This window comes from Peromyscus eremicus, chromosome X (assembly GCF_949786415.1).
Source record: "Peromyscus eremicus chromosome X, PerEre_H2_v1, whole genome shotgun sequence".
In the NCBI taxonomy this organism is placed as follows: Eukaryota; Metazoa; Chordata; class Mammalia; order Rodentia; family Cricetidae; genus Peromyscus; species Peromyscus eremicus.
Genome location: NC_081439.1, coordinates 29,386,954 through 29,404,016, shown reverse-complemented (window position 1 = coordinate 29,404,016; position 17,063 = coordinate 29,386,954). Strand labels below are relative to the sequence as shown.

Below are 17,063 nucleotides of genomic sequence, written 5' to 3'. Positions count from 1 at the left end.
AAATATGAGGAAGGAGGCAGGGGAGGCATCTCTACATGATTGAAGAGGACCCCCAGGAGTACAGAATAGATCAGCACTTCTCCAGCTATACTGTGGAGCTTCTTACAATGAAATCTCCAATTTAAGTCTTGGGGAGGCCAAAGGATGCTAGTGGATAATCTTGGTAAATGGTACCAAGCAGGTTCAGATTTCCATATATATGGAGGCTTGCTGTAGTTGCTGGGGGCCAGTTCCCGGAGGGTGGGGCTCTGAGGACTAGACAGGTACTCTTTCAGTGTGTCAGCTTTCTGTTACTGCAATGAATACCCAATACAGATGAACCTAAAGACAAGGTTTCTTTGGCTCACAGTTTTGTGGGCTTCAGTTCATGTGGTTGTATTGCTTGTTGGACTGTGGCAAGGCAGTACATCAGAGTATGGTGGAGCAAAAGCAATTGCACAGTGGCCACTGTAAGGGAAAAGATGGATGAGAATCTCAGTTTCCTATGACAGTATGCCCCTAATGATGTAAAACCTCTTACTACACCCCGCCTCTTAAAGGTTCTACTGCCTCCCAGGAGTGCCACGCTGGGACCAAGCTTTTAACACATGGGCCTTGGGAGAAACACTTTAGATGAAAACTGGCAACCACATTTTTGCTGTGTTTCAGTACGAATTTCTAGATAAGAGTTCTATTAGGAACATAACCATGAGTGTGGTGGTGTATACCTTTAATCCCAGCACTCAGAAGCAGAGGCAAATGGATCTCTGTGAGTCCAAGGCCAGCCTGCTCTACATGGTGAATTCCATGACAGCCACAGAGCTACATAGTGAGACCCTGTCTCAAAAAAAGAAAAAAAAATATAATCATGGTTTTATTTTTACATCCAAGTAAGGCAAACCATAGCCTTCCTTGTGTAATACATTACTGAAGAGTCCCAAATCTAGGATGCTCATGAGTTGGCCTTGTTCAGAGTCTACACAATAGATGTGGTATAGAACATGCTGACTGTGCTTAATTTTTTAAAGACATGAGAAAAATCAACTGATATTATTTATTATTATTTTTTATATGTGTGGATGTTTTGCCTGCCAAGTACATGTACCACATATGTGCTTGGTACCCATAGAGGCCAGAAGTGTGCATTGGCTTCCCTGGAGCTAGAGTTAGAGGTGGTTGTGAGCTGCCTGATATGGGTGCCGGGAACCAAACTCCGGTCCTCTGCAAGAGTGGCCAGTGCTCTCAACTGCTGAGCCGTCTCTCCAGCTCTGTTTATTATTTTTCGAGTGGCCAAAAGTGTATCTTGAAAAAGGAACTAGGCTGAGAATGATAGAACATGGCTGTAATCCTGGTACCCAGAAGACTGAAGCAGTACAATTCCTGCTGCTGGCACAAGATCTGCCTGGTCTATATAGGGAGTACCCAGCTAGGCAAAGCTCCACAGCTAGATCCAGTCTGAAAACCCAACAGAAGGAACAGGATTAAGTATTAAGCAACCTCCAAAGAGAACTGCATTTCACTCTGCCAGAAATCCTTCAGGATATCTTCTAAGTGCATCTTTTATAGAGGAGTGATTACAATTTTGATACTGTTTTATATTTTATTATCCACAGGAAATGAACTATAATACTGAAAAGTTATTTTTGGATCATTTCTTTACTTTAAAATATTTCTAGATATCGAGTGCCCTTAATAATAATAAATTCAAGTATTGAAGTCCCTCTGTCTGTCATCTTCTTGCAGCTTAAAAATTATCCTGACTTTGAATCAGGCGTGCTGATATATGTCTATAATCCTGGTACTCAGAGAACTGAGCTGGGATGATGGAGAGTTTGAGATCAGTTTGGGCATCAGTGAATTTGAGACCAAGCTGGGATACATAATGAGACCCCAAACAAACACCATACCAATCAAAATGGTACCCTCCTATACTACCAGCTAACCAAACAACCAACTAAACAAACAAACAAACAAAAGCAAACTCCACAAAAGCACCCTTCCTTTTGGTGCATTGCCATGCACAGCGTGGCTGACTGAATCGCTTGTGCCATGGTGATTATACCAGCTGGAGTTATGTAGCAGTACGGTTTTCCTCTTCGTCTGTCAAGTTCAGTGGAGAGCACGACTGTTCTGCTAGCTTGTTTAGACCTCCTCAACAATCCAGAAATGCTTCACCATGTATCTTGTAAAGATAAAGACTTTTCTTTTTTCTTTCCTTTTTTTTGTGTTTTTTTTTGAGACAGGAATTCTCTGTGTAGCCCGGACTGTCCCAGAACTCGCTCTGTAGACCAGGCTGGCCTCGAACTCAGAGATCTGCGTGCCTCTGCCTCCCGAGTGCTGGGATTAAAGGTGCGCACCACCATGCCAGGCAGGATAAAGACTTCTCAAAAGCACGCATAGCAAGCGCTTTATTCACCGCCTCTTCTCTTCAGCACCCCTTTGAGGGTCCCTTGTTTGCTTGGTGTGGTGACATGGTCAGAGTTCATCATCTTCATTGTTCCTGAGTCGAAGTCAGTCATTCCCACTGCCTGGCTTCCTCTTAGTGAAAAATTGAAATGTAAATTGTCTCAGAAAAACATGTACATACTGTTCTTAGAACATCCTTCTAGAAATCTCTGGGGTGGTGCTGTTGACCTTTTGTCTATTTATTTTTATCAGTGTGTATTTCAATTTTGGAAATGGTTTTAACAGTTTCTTTAGATCTTAATCTGTTTGTCTAACTTTACTTTTTAAATATTTATCTTATGTGTATAGATATTTGCCTGCATATACATGTATATAGATCATGTTTGTCCCTGCAGAGTTCAAAAGGAGGCCTTAGATCCCCTGAAAATGGAGTTATGGATGCCTGTAAGCCACCGTGTGGGTGCTGATAAGTGAACTCCAGTCTTTTGCATGAGACACAGGTGCTCTTAACTACCAAGGCATCTCTTCAGTCCCCCGTTTGTCTAACTTTAAATTTTACAACCTTTACAGGAAAGAGAAATGTTAGGGCTCAATCTTCCTTCTGTTTTTTAATGCTCTGAGTATATGAACACTTACTAAGTGATTTTCTCATACATTGACCAAGCATTTACAAAGAAATTGATTAAGAAGACATGCATAAAGTAGATCTTGACTATCAAGTTTTAATTCAGATTATTCAAATAGTAAAAACATTGACCAAATGACTCTCAAACTGGGAGTAGTCACTAAGGTAAACTCATAGTCACTGCAGTTGCTATGCAGTGTAGGCAGACATTTCTTACAGCAGCCTCCAATTCCCAAACAACAGACATAGAGACTTAATATGAATTATAAATGCTCGAGTGATAGCTCAGGCTTGTTCCTAGCTAATGCTTACATTTAAATTAATGCATATTTTTATCTGTGTTTTGCCACGTGGCTTGGTACCTTATTTCAGTACAGCATGCTCATCTTGCTTCCCTCCGCATCTGCTAGCAACTCCTCTGACTCCACCCTTCTTCTTCCCAGCATTCTCAGTTTGGCTGTCCCACCTAACCTCATCCTGTTCACCTATTGCCCAGTCAGCTTGTTTATTAAACCAATCATAGCAACATATATTCTCACAGTGTAAAGGGCTATTTCACAATGCAGTATCTTTAATGAAACTTATCATGAACTACAGTGCATAACCTGAATAACCTTCCGAGTATAGAGTTGCAAATATACTAGATGTTCTCTCTTGATTAGATGTTGGTGAACTCAAAGTAGTTATGCTTATGACAGTTTGCATTTTTAGGCTGCTTTGAAGAGCCACTGTTTTACTGTTATCATCTGCTTTTAGCTTTGGCTCGGATTTCATTTTCTTGGATTCTCAACTTTTCATCAAATTCGTCCTTGTGTTTTTCTCCACTTAGCAGCAAGCATTTCTTGAGTGCCTGTGTGTGTGTGTGTGTATGTGTGTGTGTGTACGCACCAGAGTACATCCTTGGGTGTTAATCCTCAGGCCCTGTCAACGGACTTCCTTCCTTCCTTCATTTCTTCTTTCTTTCTTTCTTTTTTGGAGACAGAGTCTCACTGACCTGGAATTTGTCAAGTAGGCTAGCTGGCTGGCCAACAAGTCCCGGGAGTTCACCTCTTCAGTGCTTAGGTTTTAAGCACATAGGACCATGTTGGCTTTTTTGATGCGGGTATTGGGAATCTAACTCTGGTTCTCATGCTTGCAAGGTAGGTACTCTACCTACTGCTGTGAGCTTCCATTTCACATGTTGTCTGCCGTCTAGGGACTCCCAGTGGTAAAATTCCACAACTGTAGTAGACCTCCCGTAACCTAGGTGAGGGTGGGGTAGAAAGGAAACTTGAGAGGGGACTGGAAATGTGCTTGAGGAAGGCAAGGAAGGCTCGGTGTGCCCTCCTGTCATCTCACTCTCTCCTTTCTCCCTGATCAGACGCTGCATCTTTTGTTAACACAGGCTCTGCAGGGACTCAGCCCCTGCTCCAGCTCTGAGTGCCCCTCCTGGCACATTTTCCTGTTGAAAGGCTCCTAACTTCCCTCCTTTTGACCTGGACTTGGCCTCTTGCAGCCGATTCAGCTTAGCTCCCCTGAAGTGTACCCCTGCCCACGTGTAAAGCCCTTTCCCCATCCTCTTCATATTGTCCTCCAGAAAAGCAAGGGTCACATTGTTATAGTCCTCTTACACAGTCTCCTCTACTACCAGGCTCTGTGAATGTATTTGGAATAAAATAGTTTAAGCAAGCCTTTTAGATGTATCAACCACAATCGAATCTATTTCAACCATCCTTGCACTGTCTGTTGAAGACAATTCACTCATGAAACAAGAGACTTGAGGAAGAGGAAGCACTGTTTTCTCATTTTATGTTACAGAACCTGTAATGAAGTCGTGATAAGCAGATACTTGTCTGCTCTTCTCTTTTAAAGTTTACATATTCTACTTGGTCCCAACCCTTGGGCACTTCTCATCATCAAAGTCAGGAGAGAATGTTCTAATCAGGCACTGTCTGGCTCTCTTTGGAATGTGGGAATCACATTGGTATAAAATCATTTGGTATAAAATCACGAACATCTATGTATCTTAAAGCTATTTTATTACTTAAAACATTAAATACACAGATAAAGCAATGTTTGTGTACATTCTTTCTTATACTTGAATAAAAAAGATGGTGTCTTCTTTAAATGTCTAAACTGTTTTGACTAAACTGACTTTCGTACTTTATTAGTTTGCTAAGAGGCTGTTTACTTCTCCTTCCATGGCTTCTGCAGAGAACCCTCCTCTCTTGACTTACCTATAACAAATGCTCTTAGCCAGGTGGTGGTGTCGCATGCCTTTAATCCCAGCACTCAGGAGGCAGAGGCAGGGGGATCTCTGTGAGTTGAGGCCAGCCTGGTCTACAGGGCTAGTTCTAGGACAGCCCAGAGCTGCACAGAGAAACCCTGTCTCAAAAACCCAAAAAACAAACAAACAAAAAACCAAATGGTCTATTGTTTTAATCTGCAAATTACTCTACACCCACTTTCTGTGCTTTTTCGCTTAAAAATCTTTTTTTTTTTTCTGGCCAACTTGCTCTTACCCAGTTTATCTAATACATCTTTGAGAAGGGCAGCGTGCGTGCGTGCGTGCTCAGTTTACAAGAGTTAGTAGTTTCAGTGCTGAAGTGTTTAATAATGCATTGTTCCTGTGCCCCCGGGGTGTGTGTCCTAGGACCAGGCCCTGGGGAGACTGTGGCTTCAGGTACAGACTGTGAAATACCAGAGGCCTGGAGGCATTAGGAGCTCTTTTCCTGTCCACACCTTTCCTTGCAGTGCTCTGATCTTTGATTGAACGCTCCTCTGCTATTGCCAGAGGTGGGAATGGAATTGAAGCTGATCACAGGAGCACTTGACACACCCCGGCCAGTCAGTCATACTTACGGTTTTTGTTTTTTTGTGGTTACCTGATCGTGTTAATCTTGGGCTTTTTTACCCTTCAAATCAAATCAAAACTCACATTTGTAACTGTAGCTCTTTGTGCTGAATGAAAAGGTGTAGTTTGGAATAAATGCTCCCTCAGGGCACTCCTGGTGTTGAGCAGACACACTTAGTCACCAGCATTGACTGAGTACCTATTATGGGCTAGATAACAGGTGAGGATGAGATTCTACTCAGATCTATAAGGGGTCCCAGTGGGTACACGGTGAGGGAGGGGGATACACAGGGAATCCCTCACAGCAAAGAATGGTAATGGCCTGTGACACTAGTGGCTGTCAGCTGATGGAGCAGCTTTTGTATACAGGAGTGTTCAGGGGCTATCCATTATCCTTGGACCAGACCCTCTTCCAATATTAAACACAAAAATGTGGATGCGGGCAAGGTGTTTTGTCTCATGCCATACAAATATATATATAAGCTGGGATTCACTTTTAGGCCTATCAGGCTTTTTCTCCTAGCTCATATTATCTGTAAAAGATGCTGGCCTGGGAGGCCAGGGTTCCTTGCACTATCCTTCAAAGCAGTAACAAGAATGTTTTAAGTCAGACAGTGGTGGGCCTTTTTTCTTTGTTCTGTGTTGATGATTTGTTCTCCCCCACCCATTCCCTGCTGATGCCCAATTAGTCCTTTGAGCTGTTCCGGGGCCCATGACAGACCTTGCTGCACCCTGCAGGAAGCCATCTCGACCTCTGCTTTTGTTCCCTCTTGCTCAGAGAGAGCTCATACCCAGTGGCTCTGTCACTGGGGTCAGTTGTCTTCCTCCGAGAAAGCTGCTGTTAGTTTCCTCCCAGAGCCAGGCCTTGGTAATCATGCTGTTGTTGGTGTGGTGCCCCTTACTGGTACATTCATGAAGCTGCTGAAAGCAAATGGAGATCAGCTTTGTTGTGTATGCAGAGCCTCATTGTCCCTGTGCCCTTGAGCTGGGAAATCTAGATCCCCAAGCCCCTAGCCCAGACACTGATGAGGAAGCACTAGATAGTGAGAACTTGGCCTTCTTTAGGGAAGACGATCATTTTTTTTTCTAAGTTGGTTCATGAATCCGTTAGGGCTCTCTAGTTGCAAGTAACAGAAACCAACTGTCTGCTAACTAAAGAGGGCAAATGATTCATGGAAAGGCTTTGGGGTGGTTTATGTGGTGGAAGAAGAAGCTGTAGAATCATGTGTGGGAAAAGTAGCAAGCAGGCTGCTTCTCAGAGCTCCACAGGGTGTGTGCTCTAGCCGTTCCCAGCTGCAGTCACCTTCCTGGCAGTCAGTTAGCTTCTGTGCCCATGTGCTGGCAGAGCATTGGACATGTCAGCTGCATTCTCATCAGATTGTATCTCATGGGGGAGGAGACTCTCCTCCAAATGGCTTTCTTCCCTGGATGGGGAAAGTGGGGGCTCCCTGGGGGCAACCATAGTCGACTACTTGAGCAAATACGTACAGTTATAAGTTCCTAAATGTGGGTCACATAGTGCTTCCACTTTTATCGCTAAAGGATAAATTTAGATATAGCATTTCATATATGTAAATGTATACTGTGCATTTTTGGTAACTTTATAGCATTGTGCACTGTTTGCCACAGTTTAAGATTAAAATGTTTCCATTATCCCAGAAGATCCCTCTTAGCCATTTGTAATCAGTTCACATCCCTGGTCCCAGGCAATCACTCATCTATTTTCAGTCTCTTTAGATTTGCACCTAGGTTTTTATATGCTCCTGATTGCTATAATTTCTGGGTATTGTGGAAACTCTGCTCCATGGGGGAGGGCAAGGAAGAAGCCCTTCCAGTGGTGCCCAAGTCTGTGTCTTGCTGATCTCAATTACTACTGATGTTACATCTAACCTTCTCTCCTGAGAACTGTCATTTGGGAGAGCAAACATGCTAAACCTCGGTCATGGAATGTTCTAGACCTCAGTTCTTCACCTGTACAATTAAGAAATTTACTTGACAAGATGATATCTGATGTTATTTCTATCACCAGTAATCAGCAATTGCGCTTTTCTTTTTTCATGAAATCCTTTCTGGTGAAAATTACTTCTTGATTTTCTATACTATCATCAAATAGGATGGAAACAAAACATTACAATTTAAAATGCATTCATCAGAATGAACACAATGAAAGAAGTGTAAAGCCACAAGTATGTGACATTTCTACTTCGGAAATGATTAAAGCGTAAAGCCACACCTACCAAGACCTTTGCGACAACATGTATATGGAGCAAAGGAAGTCAGTTGGAAACTTCCATCCTGCTCTGTTGATTCCCATATTTATTGAGTCACATGGGATGGTAGGTGGGGGAGCCAGAATCCAGGCTGCTTGGGGTAAGGCACCGTGAAATGCCTCACGGGTGGAGCAGAGATAGAGGAAGTAAGGGTACAGCAGGAGGGTTGAGTCCCACAGCGGGGGGGGGGGGGGGGGGGGCTCTATCATCGCCACTGTGTCAGCTTCACCACGAAGCTGCTTGACAGCTGCCTTAGCCAACCCAACAGTTCAAAAACCACTCATTTCGTGTTTTCAGGGCCGGTGGGGGTGGGGGAGCATTCAGCAAGTCTGAAGGCGGAGATAGGGAAGGTTGAAGTGTTAGCATTTCTAAGCAGATCTCTTATCTCCCGGGGCTCTATCTTTTTTTGTTAACTGTAGTTTTTTTTTTTTTTTTCTGCAGACAGTAGTTAGAGCAAACTTGTGGAGGCTGGCTTTTGGCACAGCAGGCAAATGGAGGGTGGTGTTTTTTTCTGATGGGGAGACATTCTTAAGTTTTGTAATTTATGGTGTCTTTAAATATGGGATTTTGTTTACTTTTGTCCTAATTACACCTCTGAGATATTTTACTTTGCCCAGTGCTTTAATTTTGTGCTCATGCAGAGATAGTTTCCCAAAGGGTACCATTTAAAAAAGATTGTAGGTAATGTTTTACCTTCCTTTGCTAAAGATACCTGTAGCTTCTTGTAGGCAAGGATATGTGTTGGGAGGCACAGACGTGGGCTCTGGCGAGTATTTTGGCTTTGTTTGTGTAGTCTGAGTCTTTATTGCTTTATGGCTAAGCATTATTCTAGACCATTGCTATTCAATAGAAATATAATGCAAGCCACACATATAATTTCAAATGTGCTAGCTAAAATTAATTGCAATATTTATTTGCTCCAGTAAGTCCAAAGTATCATGTCACTGTGTAGTCAAGGTAAACAGTGTTGAGCTTATTCGCAGTTTTTGTTACTGGACTTTTCCAGCACTGGCCCAGCTCTGGGAGCCCCAGCAGCCTAGGACTCCAATCCAAGAGACGAGGAAAGATGCCGAGCAGAGACAAAGGAGGCCCATTGAGAAGACAAACAAATAAAGGGATCCAGTGATCCCTAGTTTATCTTTAGGGTACTGACATGACCTTTAGGTTTAACTAGAAGACTTGTGTCAGGGGCAAGAGGTCTGCATTAATTAAGAGTCCTGGTCAGCACAAGGTCTGAGTGATCAGTGTCTCCGTTCTGGTTCTGGGGGTGGCCCAAAGAACCAGTCTCCACAGCTTGGCCGAGAAGGCTGGGTTTCAGCAGGCGATAACTCCTGTTCCGTGCTAGAGCCTTGCTACCACACACAGTTGTCCTCACCTGGGGAGGGGGTGTGGCCTGTCCAGGGAGGCTTTGCTATTGCTGCAGTCCAAGGTGACAACAGATGGATGACAGGGACTCAAACCTTTAGATGTCTTTTCTGGTATGGGGGGCAGGCCATTGTAAAAGGTGGACAGTCGGCTATCTCGGCTCCTTTATCTTCATGCCTTGAGCGTGGAGAGGAGAGGAGATGGGCTAGGTGTTGTGGCTGCCTGGATGACACTCCTGAGTGATTGGCAAGTCTGTGTGGAGCAGTCAACAGGTGATCCAGAGTGAAGGAGACGAAATGAAGGCAGATGCTAGACTTTCATCCTGCTGTTAGTTTACCTTGTGGGCCCAAGTGAGGAACCATTACTTTTCAACAGAAGCCATTCCTAGGCGTCTGGTGTAGGGACCAGGAAGATGGCTCCTGGGTAAAGGTACTTGCTGCCAAGCCTGCCCATCTGTGATCCCTGAGCTTCACGTAGTGGAGGGAGAGAACTAACTCTTTCAGTTGTCTTCTGCCTGTCACGTATGCCACGGGGCACTGCCCAAACAAACCAATAAAGAGCTTGTGAGACCTTTGGAGAAGGGTTTATTTTAGAAATATAGGGAGTTTTGCCTGCCAATGTACCCTGTGCAGGAAGTGCCCATGGAGGCCAGAAGAGGGCAGAGTTTCTTGCTGGGACTAGAGCTACAGCGGTTGTGAGCCACCATGTGGATGCTGGGAGTCAAACTGGGATTCTCCAGAGGAGCCGCCAGTGCTCTCCACTGCTGGACCATCTCCCCAGCCCCTCGTTAGACTTTTATGGCACGTGTAGCCACTGTAACTGGTGCTATTACATTGCAAAGAAAAATCCTAAACCTTTGAAAGGGAGGAAGAGAGACATAGCTTACGACTTGGGAGCTCTTAACAAAGTCATGCACAGCTTTCTTACCTTAAGAGAAACCTGATATATATATAAAAAAAATTCTCTCGACAGGAAAGGTAAAGCAGGAAGTGATTATTCATGTCACAAAAGAATTAACCGCAGGTTCTTTTAAATAGCAAACTCCCTTAGTGCACTGAACAATATGACTCAGTTTGCAGAAATGAGATTGGCACTTGACATTTTAGAGGTAGAAACTATCAATATGAAATGTAAGCTGAGTGGTTGGATTATCAAGTCTGCAGTGAGCACCTACTGTATGCCCTGGATGTTCACAGGGGCCCTAGTAGAACACACTAAGGAGGATTCACACCCAGAAAGCATTTGGAATCTCACCAGGACTCACAAGCCACCACCACCACAGCATAGGATGCACTCGGTGGCAGAGCCAGGGAGGCTAGAGAAGCTATGGAGGAGGTTTGGAGGGGGTCAGGGGCCATCTGAGGCTAGAAAGCAGGAAGGGTACATATAATTTCCTAAGGTTAAATTCTGTTTGATCTGGGAAGAATTTTCTTTCAAGCGGTGGGGTAGTGTGTTGTGAAGAAGACCTGGATGTTGTACACTTATACTCTCCACATCCCCAGCCCTGAATGGCCAGCCTTACCATACAGAGTGGGCATCCCCTAATGCAGGTCCTTAAGCACATGGAGAGAGAGAGAGTGAAGACAAGCCAGGATGCTTTTCTCCCTGGCTTGGCATACAGCAGGCAGCAGCTCTTGACTTCTTAGTAGCCATCTTGAAGCAGACTCTACTTGTTCTCTTTTAGCTTGGCCTTGTCAAAGTTCAGATAGAGAGTCAGGAAATGTGACCCGCTGTTTAGCAAGGAAGAAGCAAGGCTGTGATCCACACATTGGTCAGGTCCGGAGTTCCTGAAAGTTCACGGGATCGAAGTTAACCAGGACACAGCTCCCTTTACCTCTTTAAAGCATTTCCTTGTTCTCCCTCTTCCCCCCCCCTCCTGAATGCACACCTGTATTTGGGTTCTCTCAATTTGTCCCCAACATTTTAATGTTTCCCATCAGAAAAATTGAGAGTTGTCCTTTCCTTGTTTGATGAGATCTGTTTTGGGGACCCTGAGTTCATGGCCCATGGTTTTGTTTGTTTTTTCATGGTGCTGAGAATTGAACTTAGGACCTTAAGAGTGCTAGGCAAGCTGTATTCCCAGACCGTTTTTCTTTTTTCTTTCTTTCACTTAAAAACTTTTATTTTATGTATATATGTGTTTGCATACATTCAGGTATGTGTACCATGTGTGCGTAGTGTCAGAAGAATGTGAAACTAGAGTTAGAGATGGCCGTGAGCCATCATGTGAGTGCAAGGAATTGAACCTGGGTCCTCTGGAAGAGCAGTGAGCACTCTTAACCACTGAGCCATCTCTCCAGCTCCCTGGTTTCTATTCCAAAAAAGAGTAATGTTTGAGTATCTAAAACTTTTGGCGTGGATACATTTTAATGTGATGTCTTTGTTGTGAGAACATCAGAGTGTATGCACACACAGATGACTGTGAGATCATGGATGATACAATCTTACCGTATCTCAGTCATCATATATGTGGTTCATTGACCAAACTTACATGACAGGTGACTGTATATTACTGTATGGGGAGCTCTAATCTCCTGTTAAGGACAGTGAACTTCGGGAAAACAAACACATGAGTTTTGTATGGCCATAGACAGTTGGGGGGAAACAGCTATTTTCTTCAAGGGTCAAGTACTTAGTTAATCCCAGGATAGCCCAACATTTATAGCTCTCTCATCAAGGGTGGATGTAAGCCCACATTCCAATTTCCTTGATACTCATGGAGAGTTGTTTGGTCATTTCCCTGTAAGACGTGATTGGCCTAAACTGCTGATCATCTCTAAACAGGGCTGTCCAAGAGCTCTGGCCAGGAGCTGAAGTGGCAGCTCCACATTTTCTTGTTTACATGGCCTTGAGTTGAATAGCCTACCGCTTCTACACCATGCAGATTGTTCAACCTACTTATCCATTTAGTGAGGGTGATTTTAGTTAAAGGAGGTGAGAATCGTGAAGAGGCGTAGGCATCACGGAGCTGTGGGTGCGCTCCCTGCTACTGGAGCTAATGTATGCTCTAGCAGAGCTTGCTGGCTTGTGTTCCTTGCCCAGCACTCCTTTCTTCTCCTGGCTGTTAGGCCCCTTAAGAGGCCTCTGACTGTCTGACAGAGAGCAGATGAAGATCCAGGGCCATTCTGTAAGTGGAATAGAAGGGAAGTTGGCACTTTCTTTTTAGAATTGATATGAACAGGTATGTGATCCAAGCATCACCTCAGCAGATCCCCGAGGTGGGTGTGTCTCATACTGAGAAACATTGTCTCTGAAAATGGGCTTACCTTCCTTGCTCAGCTTCAGGTTCCTTGGGAAGATGAGCATCAAACGATTTAATTGGGAAATGAGATAATTTAGGGTCTGGTATGTGAACAAAAGTTACTATAATCTCAGTTTCAATAGATCAATCTCTATTTAAAGTAAACTTTTTAAAATAAATTGATATAAAGGTCTCCAAATGTTGCCCAGGCTAGATGAACTGTTGGGCCTCTTTCCTTAGCCCCCTGAGTAGCTAGTACTATAGCAATGTGTGACTATGCCTAGCTGAAAGCTGCTTTTGATTTTTTGTTTGTGAGACAAGGTCTCACTAAGTTGAGCATACTGGCCTTGAACTTGCTTTATATCCAAACAGGCATTTGTAGCTAGAATTTTTCTCTCTGGATCCTGCCAAGCCCCAGCAGTCCTGTAGCCCACTTATAAAATAAACATACAGACGCTTATATTATTTAAACTGCTCGGCCATTAGCTCAGGCCTACCATCGTCTAGCTCTTACTCTTATACTCAGCCCATTTCTGTTAATCTATATGTCACCACGTGTTCCATGGCTTTACCTGCTGCCTTTACATGATGCTCCCTGGACGGCAGGCTGGCGTCTCTTCCTCCCTGCCTCCCTGTTCTCTCAATTCTCTTCTCTGCTAGTCCCGCCTATACTTCCTGCTTGGCTACTGGCCAATCAGTGTTTTATTTATCAATCAATCATCCACAGCAGGCACTGGATTTTACAATCCTCCTGCCTCATCCTCCAGAGTAGCTGGTGTGATGGATTTGTGTCATTGGACCTAGCTGTTTTTAAATTGATTGTTATAATAGCTCATTTTTAACCCACACCCCGTGTGTGTGTGTGTGTGTGTGTGTGTGTGTGTGTGTGTGCGCGTATGTGTGTGTATATGTATGTGTATGTGTGTGTATGTGTGTGTATGTGTGTATGTGTATATATGTATGTATGTGTGTGTATGTGTGTGTATGTATGTGTGTGTGATGTGCATGTATGCATACATTTATTTTTGTGAGTTCAGATGTGTAAGTGCCATAGTGCATGGGTGGAGGTCATAGTACACCCTTGGGTGTCTGTCCTCAGTTTCCACTTTGTTTTGGGACAGTTTTGCTGCTCTGTATGCCAGGCTTACTGGCTCATGAGCTTCCAGGGGAATGTTTTCTCTGCCTCCTGCATACTACCTTGTTTGGCTTTATGTGGGTTCTGGGGACTCAAACTCAGATCTTTGGGCTTGCATGGAAGCACTTTGTCCACCGAGATGATGGCTCATTTGAACTATTAGGGACCAGAACATGGTACAGAGAAATTGGAGCATTCCTGCCTGCGTGCTTGTCAGAAATCACGAGAAAGCAGGAAGGGCTTCCTGGTGTGTGCTCTTATGATCCTCTTTCCCATGGATAAGTGAGGACAGTAGGCTGCAACTCAACTTCATCATGAGCAGCCTTAGGCCATGAGAGTGCAACCGCTGATGGTGGAATAAAACAATAGTCTAGGAAAAGGAAGTTCTGCTTTGAGTTGCTGCATTACCTTACTGGCTGCTGTAGCTGCTCTCACGAGTGCTCAGGCTGGAGGCCAGGCTGTTTTGAACCAGAAGTGCAGTGGGAACTTAACCTCTAATAGAAGTGTAAGCCCATGTGATGGAGACCTGCTCACCTACTGGCCTTTCTCCCTGGAAAAGGGACCTTAGTGTATTGAATTTGTTTTGAATCATTTGTACCTTTTAGTGTTCTGTTTAAGAAATCTTTTCCAGCCGGGCGGTGGTGGCGCACGCCTTTAATCCCAGCACTCAGGAGGCAGAGCCAGGCCGATCTCTGTGAGTTCGAGGCCAGCCTGGGCTATAGAGTGAGTTCCAGGACAGGCTCCAAAGCTACACAGAGAAACCCTGTCTTGAAAAACCAGAAAAAGAAAAAAGAAAAAAAAAAGAAATATTTTCCAAAACCAAGGTTATTAAGATTTTCTCTCTTGCTTTCTTAGATTCCCCACACTAGGAAGTTAAAGTCTCCAAACAGAAATGAGAAGGGAAAGGAGGTGCTGACTACCCTGACTTGATAAGTGCAGGCTCTGCGCATGAGTAGTGATATCACATTGTGCCCCATTGATCTGTATGACTACTACACAGTAATAAAACATTACAAGCGAACCCCAAAGAAAAAGATGCAGTTTGGGCCTTCACATTCATGTTTGCAGTGCGCATTCAACTCGCTTAACTTTCCCTTATTTTATCGTAACTCTTAATTGCTTATGTTCCATTTGGAATTTCATGTAATTTTTACTTTTTTTTGTTGTTGTTTTTCAAGACAGGGTTTCTCCATGTAGTTTTGGAGCCTGTCCTGGAACTCACTCTGTAGACCAGGCTGGCCTCGAACTCACAGAGATCCGCCTGCCTCTGCCTCCCGAGTACTGGGATTAAAGGCGTGTGCTGCCACCGCTGCCGCTGCTGCTGCTGCCGCCACCACCCCCAACTCATTTTCACCTCTTTGTTATCATTCATTTATATGAAGTCGCAAATGGAAAAGGGGGCAAGTTTTGATGCTGGTTTATATTGAGGTACACAAAGAAGAGCCCAGAGTCTACAGAAATCTTGTAACTGCTCTATGTGTAAGTTAACCAATCTCTGGTTAGCTCGTGCCACACTGCATTGGTACTTTGTCAACAAAAGAGCTTCCTCATATGTTGCCTCTGCCTGTACCAAGTTGGGTGGATAGTCTCTCTGCCACTGAAAAGATAGTGTAACATGATACAATTGCCTGTGAGTTCATTTGTTGGGCAACAGTGCTTCCAATGTGGGCAATCTGAGATCTATCAGTTCCACCAACGGAGCCCTCTGGTCCACATATCTTTATTTACATGTGTTTTCATGAGTGATAGCTGCCATTTCTGCAGCATGGGAATTATAGTCCATATTTTGCGCAGCTCAGGTCCAAGGACATTAACACTACACGGTTAGTTAGCAGTGGCCAGGTGAAGAGAAGCCCAAGCACTCGCTATCTCTTGTTTGTGGTCTTTGGTCTCTGCACTTGGAGAAATGATGCCACATACCACCTGTGTTGTTAGGCCACTGTCACTGTGTGGTTTCCCTTCTGAAGCCCCTGCTGGCCCTCACACCGAATTGTAGGCCACCCTGCCTGTGTCTGACCACGACCAGCACTTCGTGGTTTCTGCGCTGTATAGACTTCAGGTTAACCAAAATCATGTTGTCTGTTATTTTAACTATTTCTAGGGGGAAGTCCCTTTAATCCGATTTTATTGGTCTTGCAGGGATCCTAGAGCTCAGCCTTCTACAACCGCTGACCCTAAGTTGCTCTTTTGGTTTCTTTCCCTTCCAGTGGAGGCCATAGTGGAGTTTGATTACCAGGCCCAGCACGATGATGAGCTGACGATCAGCGTGGGTGAAGTCATCACCAACATCAGGAAGGAGGCTGGAGGCTGGTGGGAGGGGCAGATCAACGGCAGGAGAGGTTTGTTCCCTGACAACTTTGTAAGAGTGAGTACAAAGCCAAACCTTTTTCCTGTTTCCTGTGTGGGCTTTGCAGACCAAAAGGCCGTGGGGGGTGACGATAAAGTGCACGGGGTTCTTAGGGGTGTCACTGGCAGCTGGATCTCCTGGGTGATGGCAAGGAGAGCATGTGTAATTTTGCTCCATGGATGTAGGATGTCATGACATTAAAAAACCCAGAGTTTACTTTCCCACAATGGTTTATCACTTTGTTTGAAAACACTGAGAAAATAGAAAAGCCTGTGAAATTGTTTGGTCTATATATTTGTTTATTTGCTTTAAGAGTTTGAAAGGATGACTCCCTTTTTCATCCATAGATACACCTTTGTGATAGGAGCAGCCTGGTTTTCCTTCCCGCTTCATGTCTGTGGAGCATTGAATAAAACATTTTAAAACCTGTGCCCTTTGTCAGACTCATTTAGGGCTTAACTAGATAACGTTTTTCTTTCCTGTTCATAAATGATATGCCTCAACCATTGTAAACAGCAGTGTGGATTTGGGGGTTTGGAAGAGGTTGCCTGGAGGCTGTCTCTCATGAGAAATACTAACCAGATCTAAAAGACCCAGTACCATAAGCTTCTTGTCCCATGCTGGAGAAGAGATGATTGCCCTCCATAGGAAGAGCTTCATGTAGAATCCCAGGCCTGTAGCTGAATTCTCAGTGGTACCAGACTGTATTCAGAACTTGGCCGTATAGAACAGGCTCTTTGAGAAACCTTGGACCCAGAGAATTGTGGGTTCCCCTCAAAGGAACTTCAAGGGCTGGGTGGGAAGGCTTTATGACAGGGGGTATTGGTGAAAACCATTTGAATAGCTGCACAATTCCAGTGCT

The 17,063-nt window shown here is 44.2% G+C and overlaps 1 protein-coding gene across 2 annotated transcripts in view; it reads left to right on the top strand.

Moving 5' to 3' along the window:
• Sh3kbp1 (SH3 domain containing kinase binding protein 1) overlaps positions 1-17,063 on the top strand; it is a 338,436-nt gene that overhangs the window by 35,115 nt on the left and 286,258 nt on the right. For both annotated transcript variants that reach the window (XM_059250548.1, XM_059250547.1), the window contains exon 2: positions 16,062-16,219. In XM_059250548.1, the coding sequence (XP_059106531.1) occupies positions 16,062-16,219 (158 nt within the window). The remainder of the gene's footprint in view (positions 1-16,061; positions 16,220-17,063) is intronic.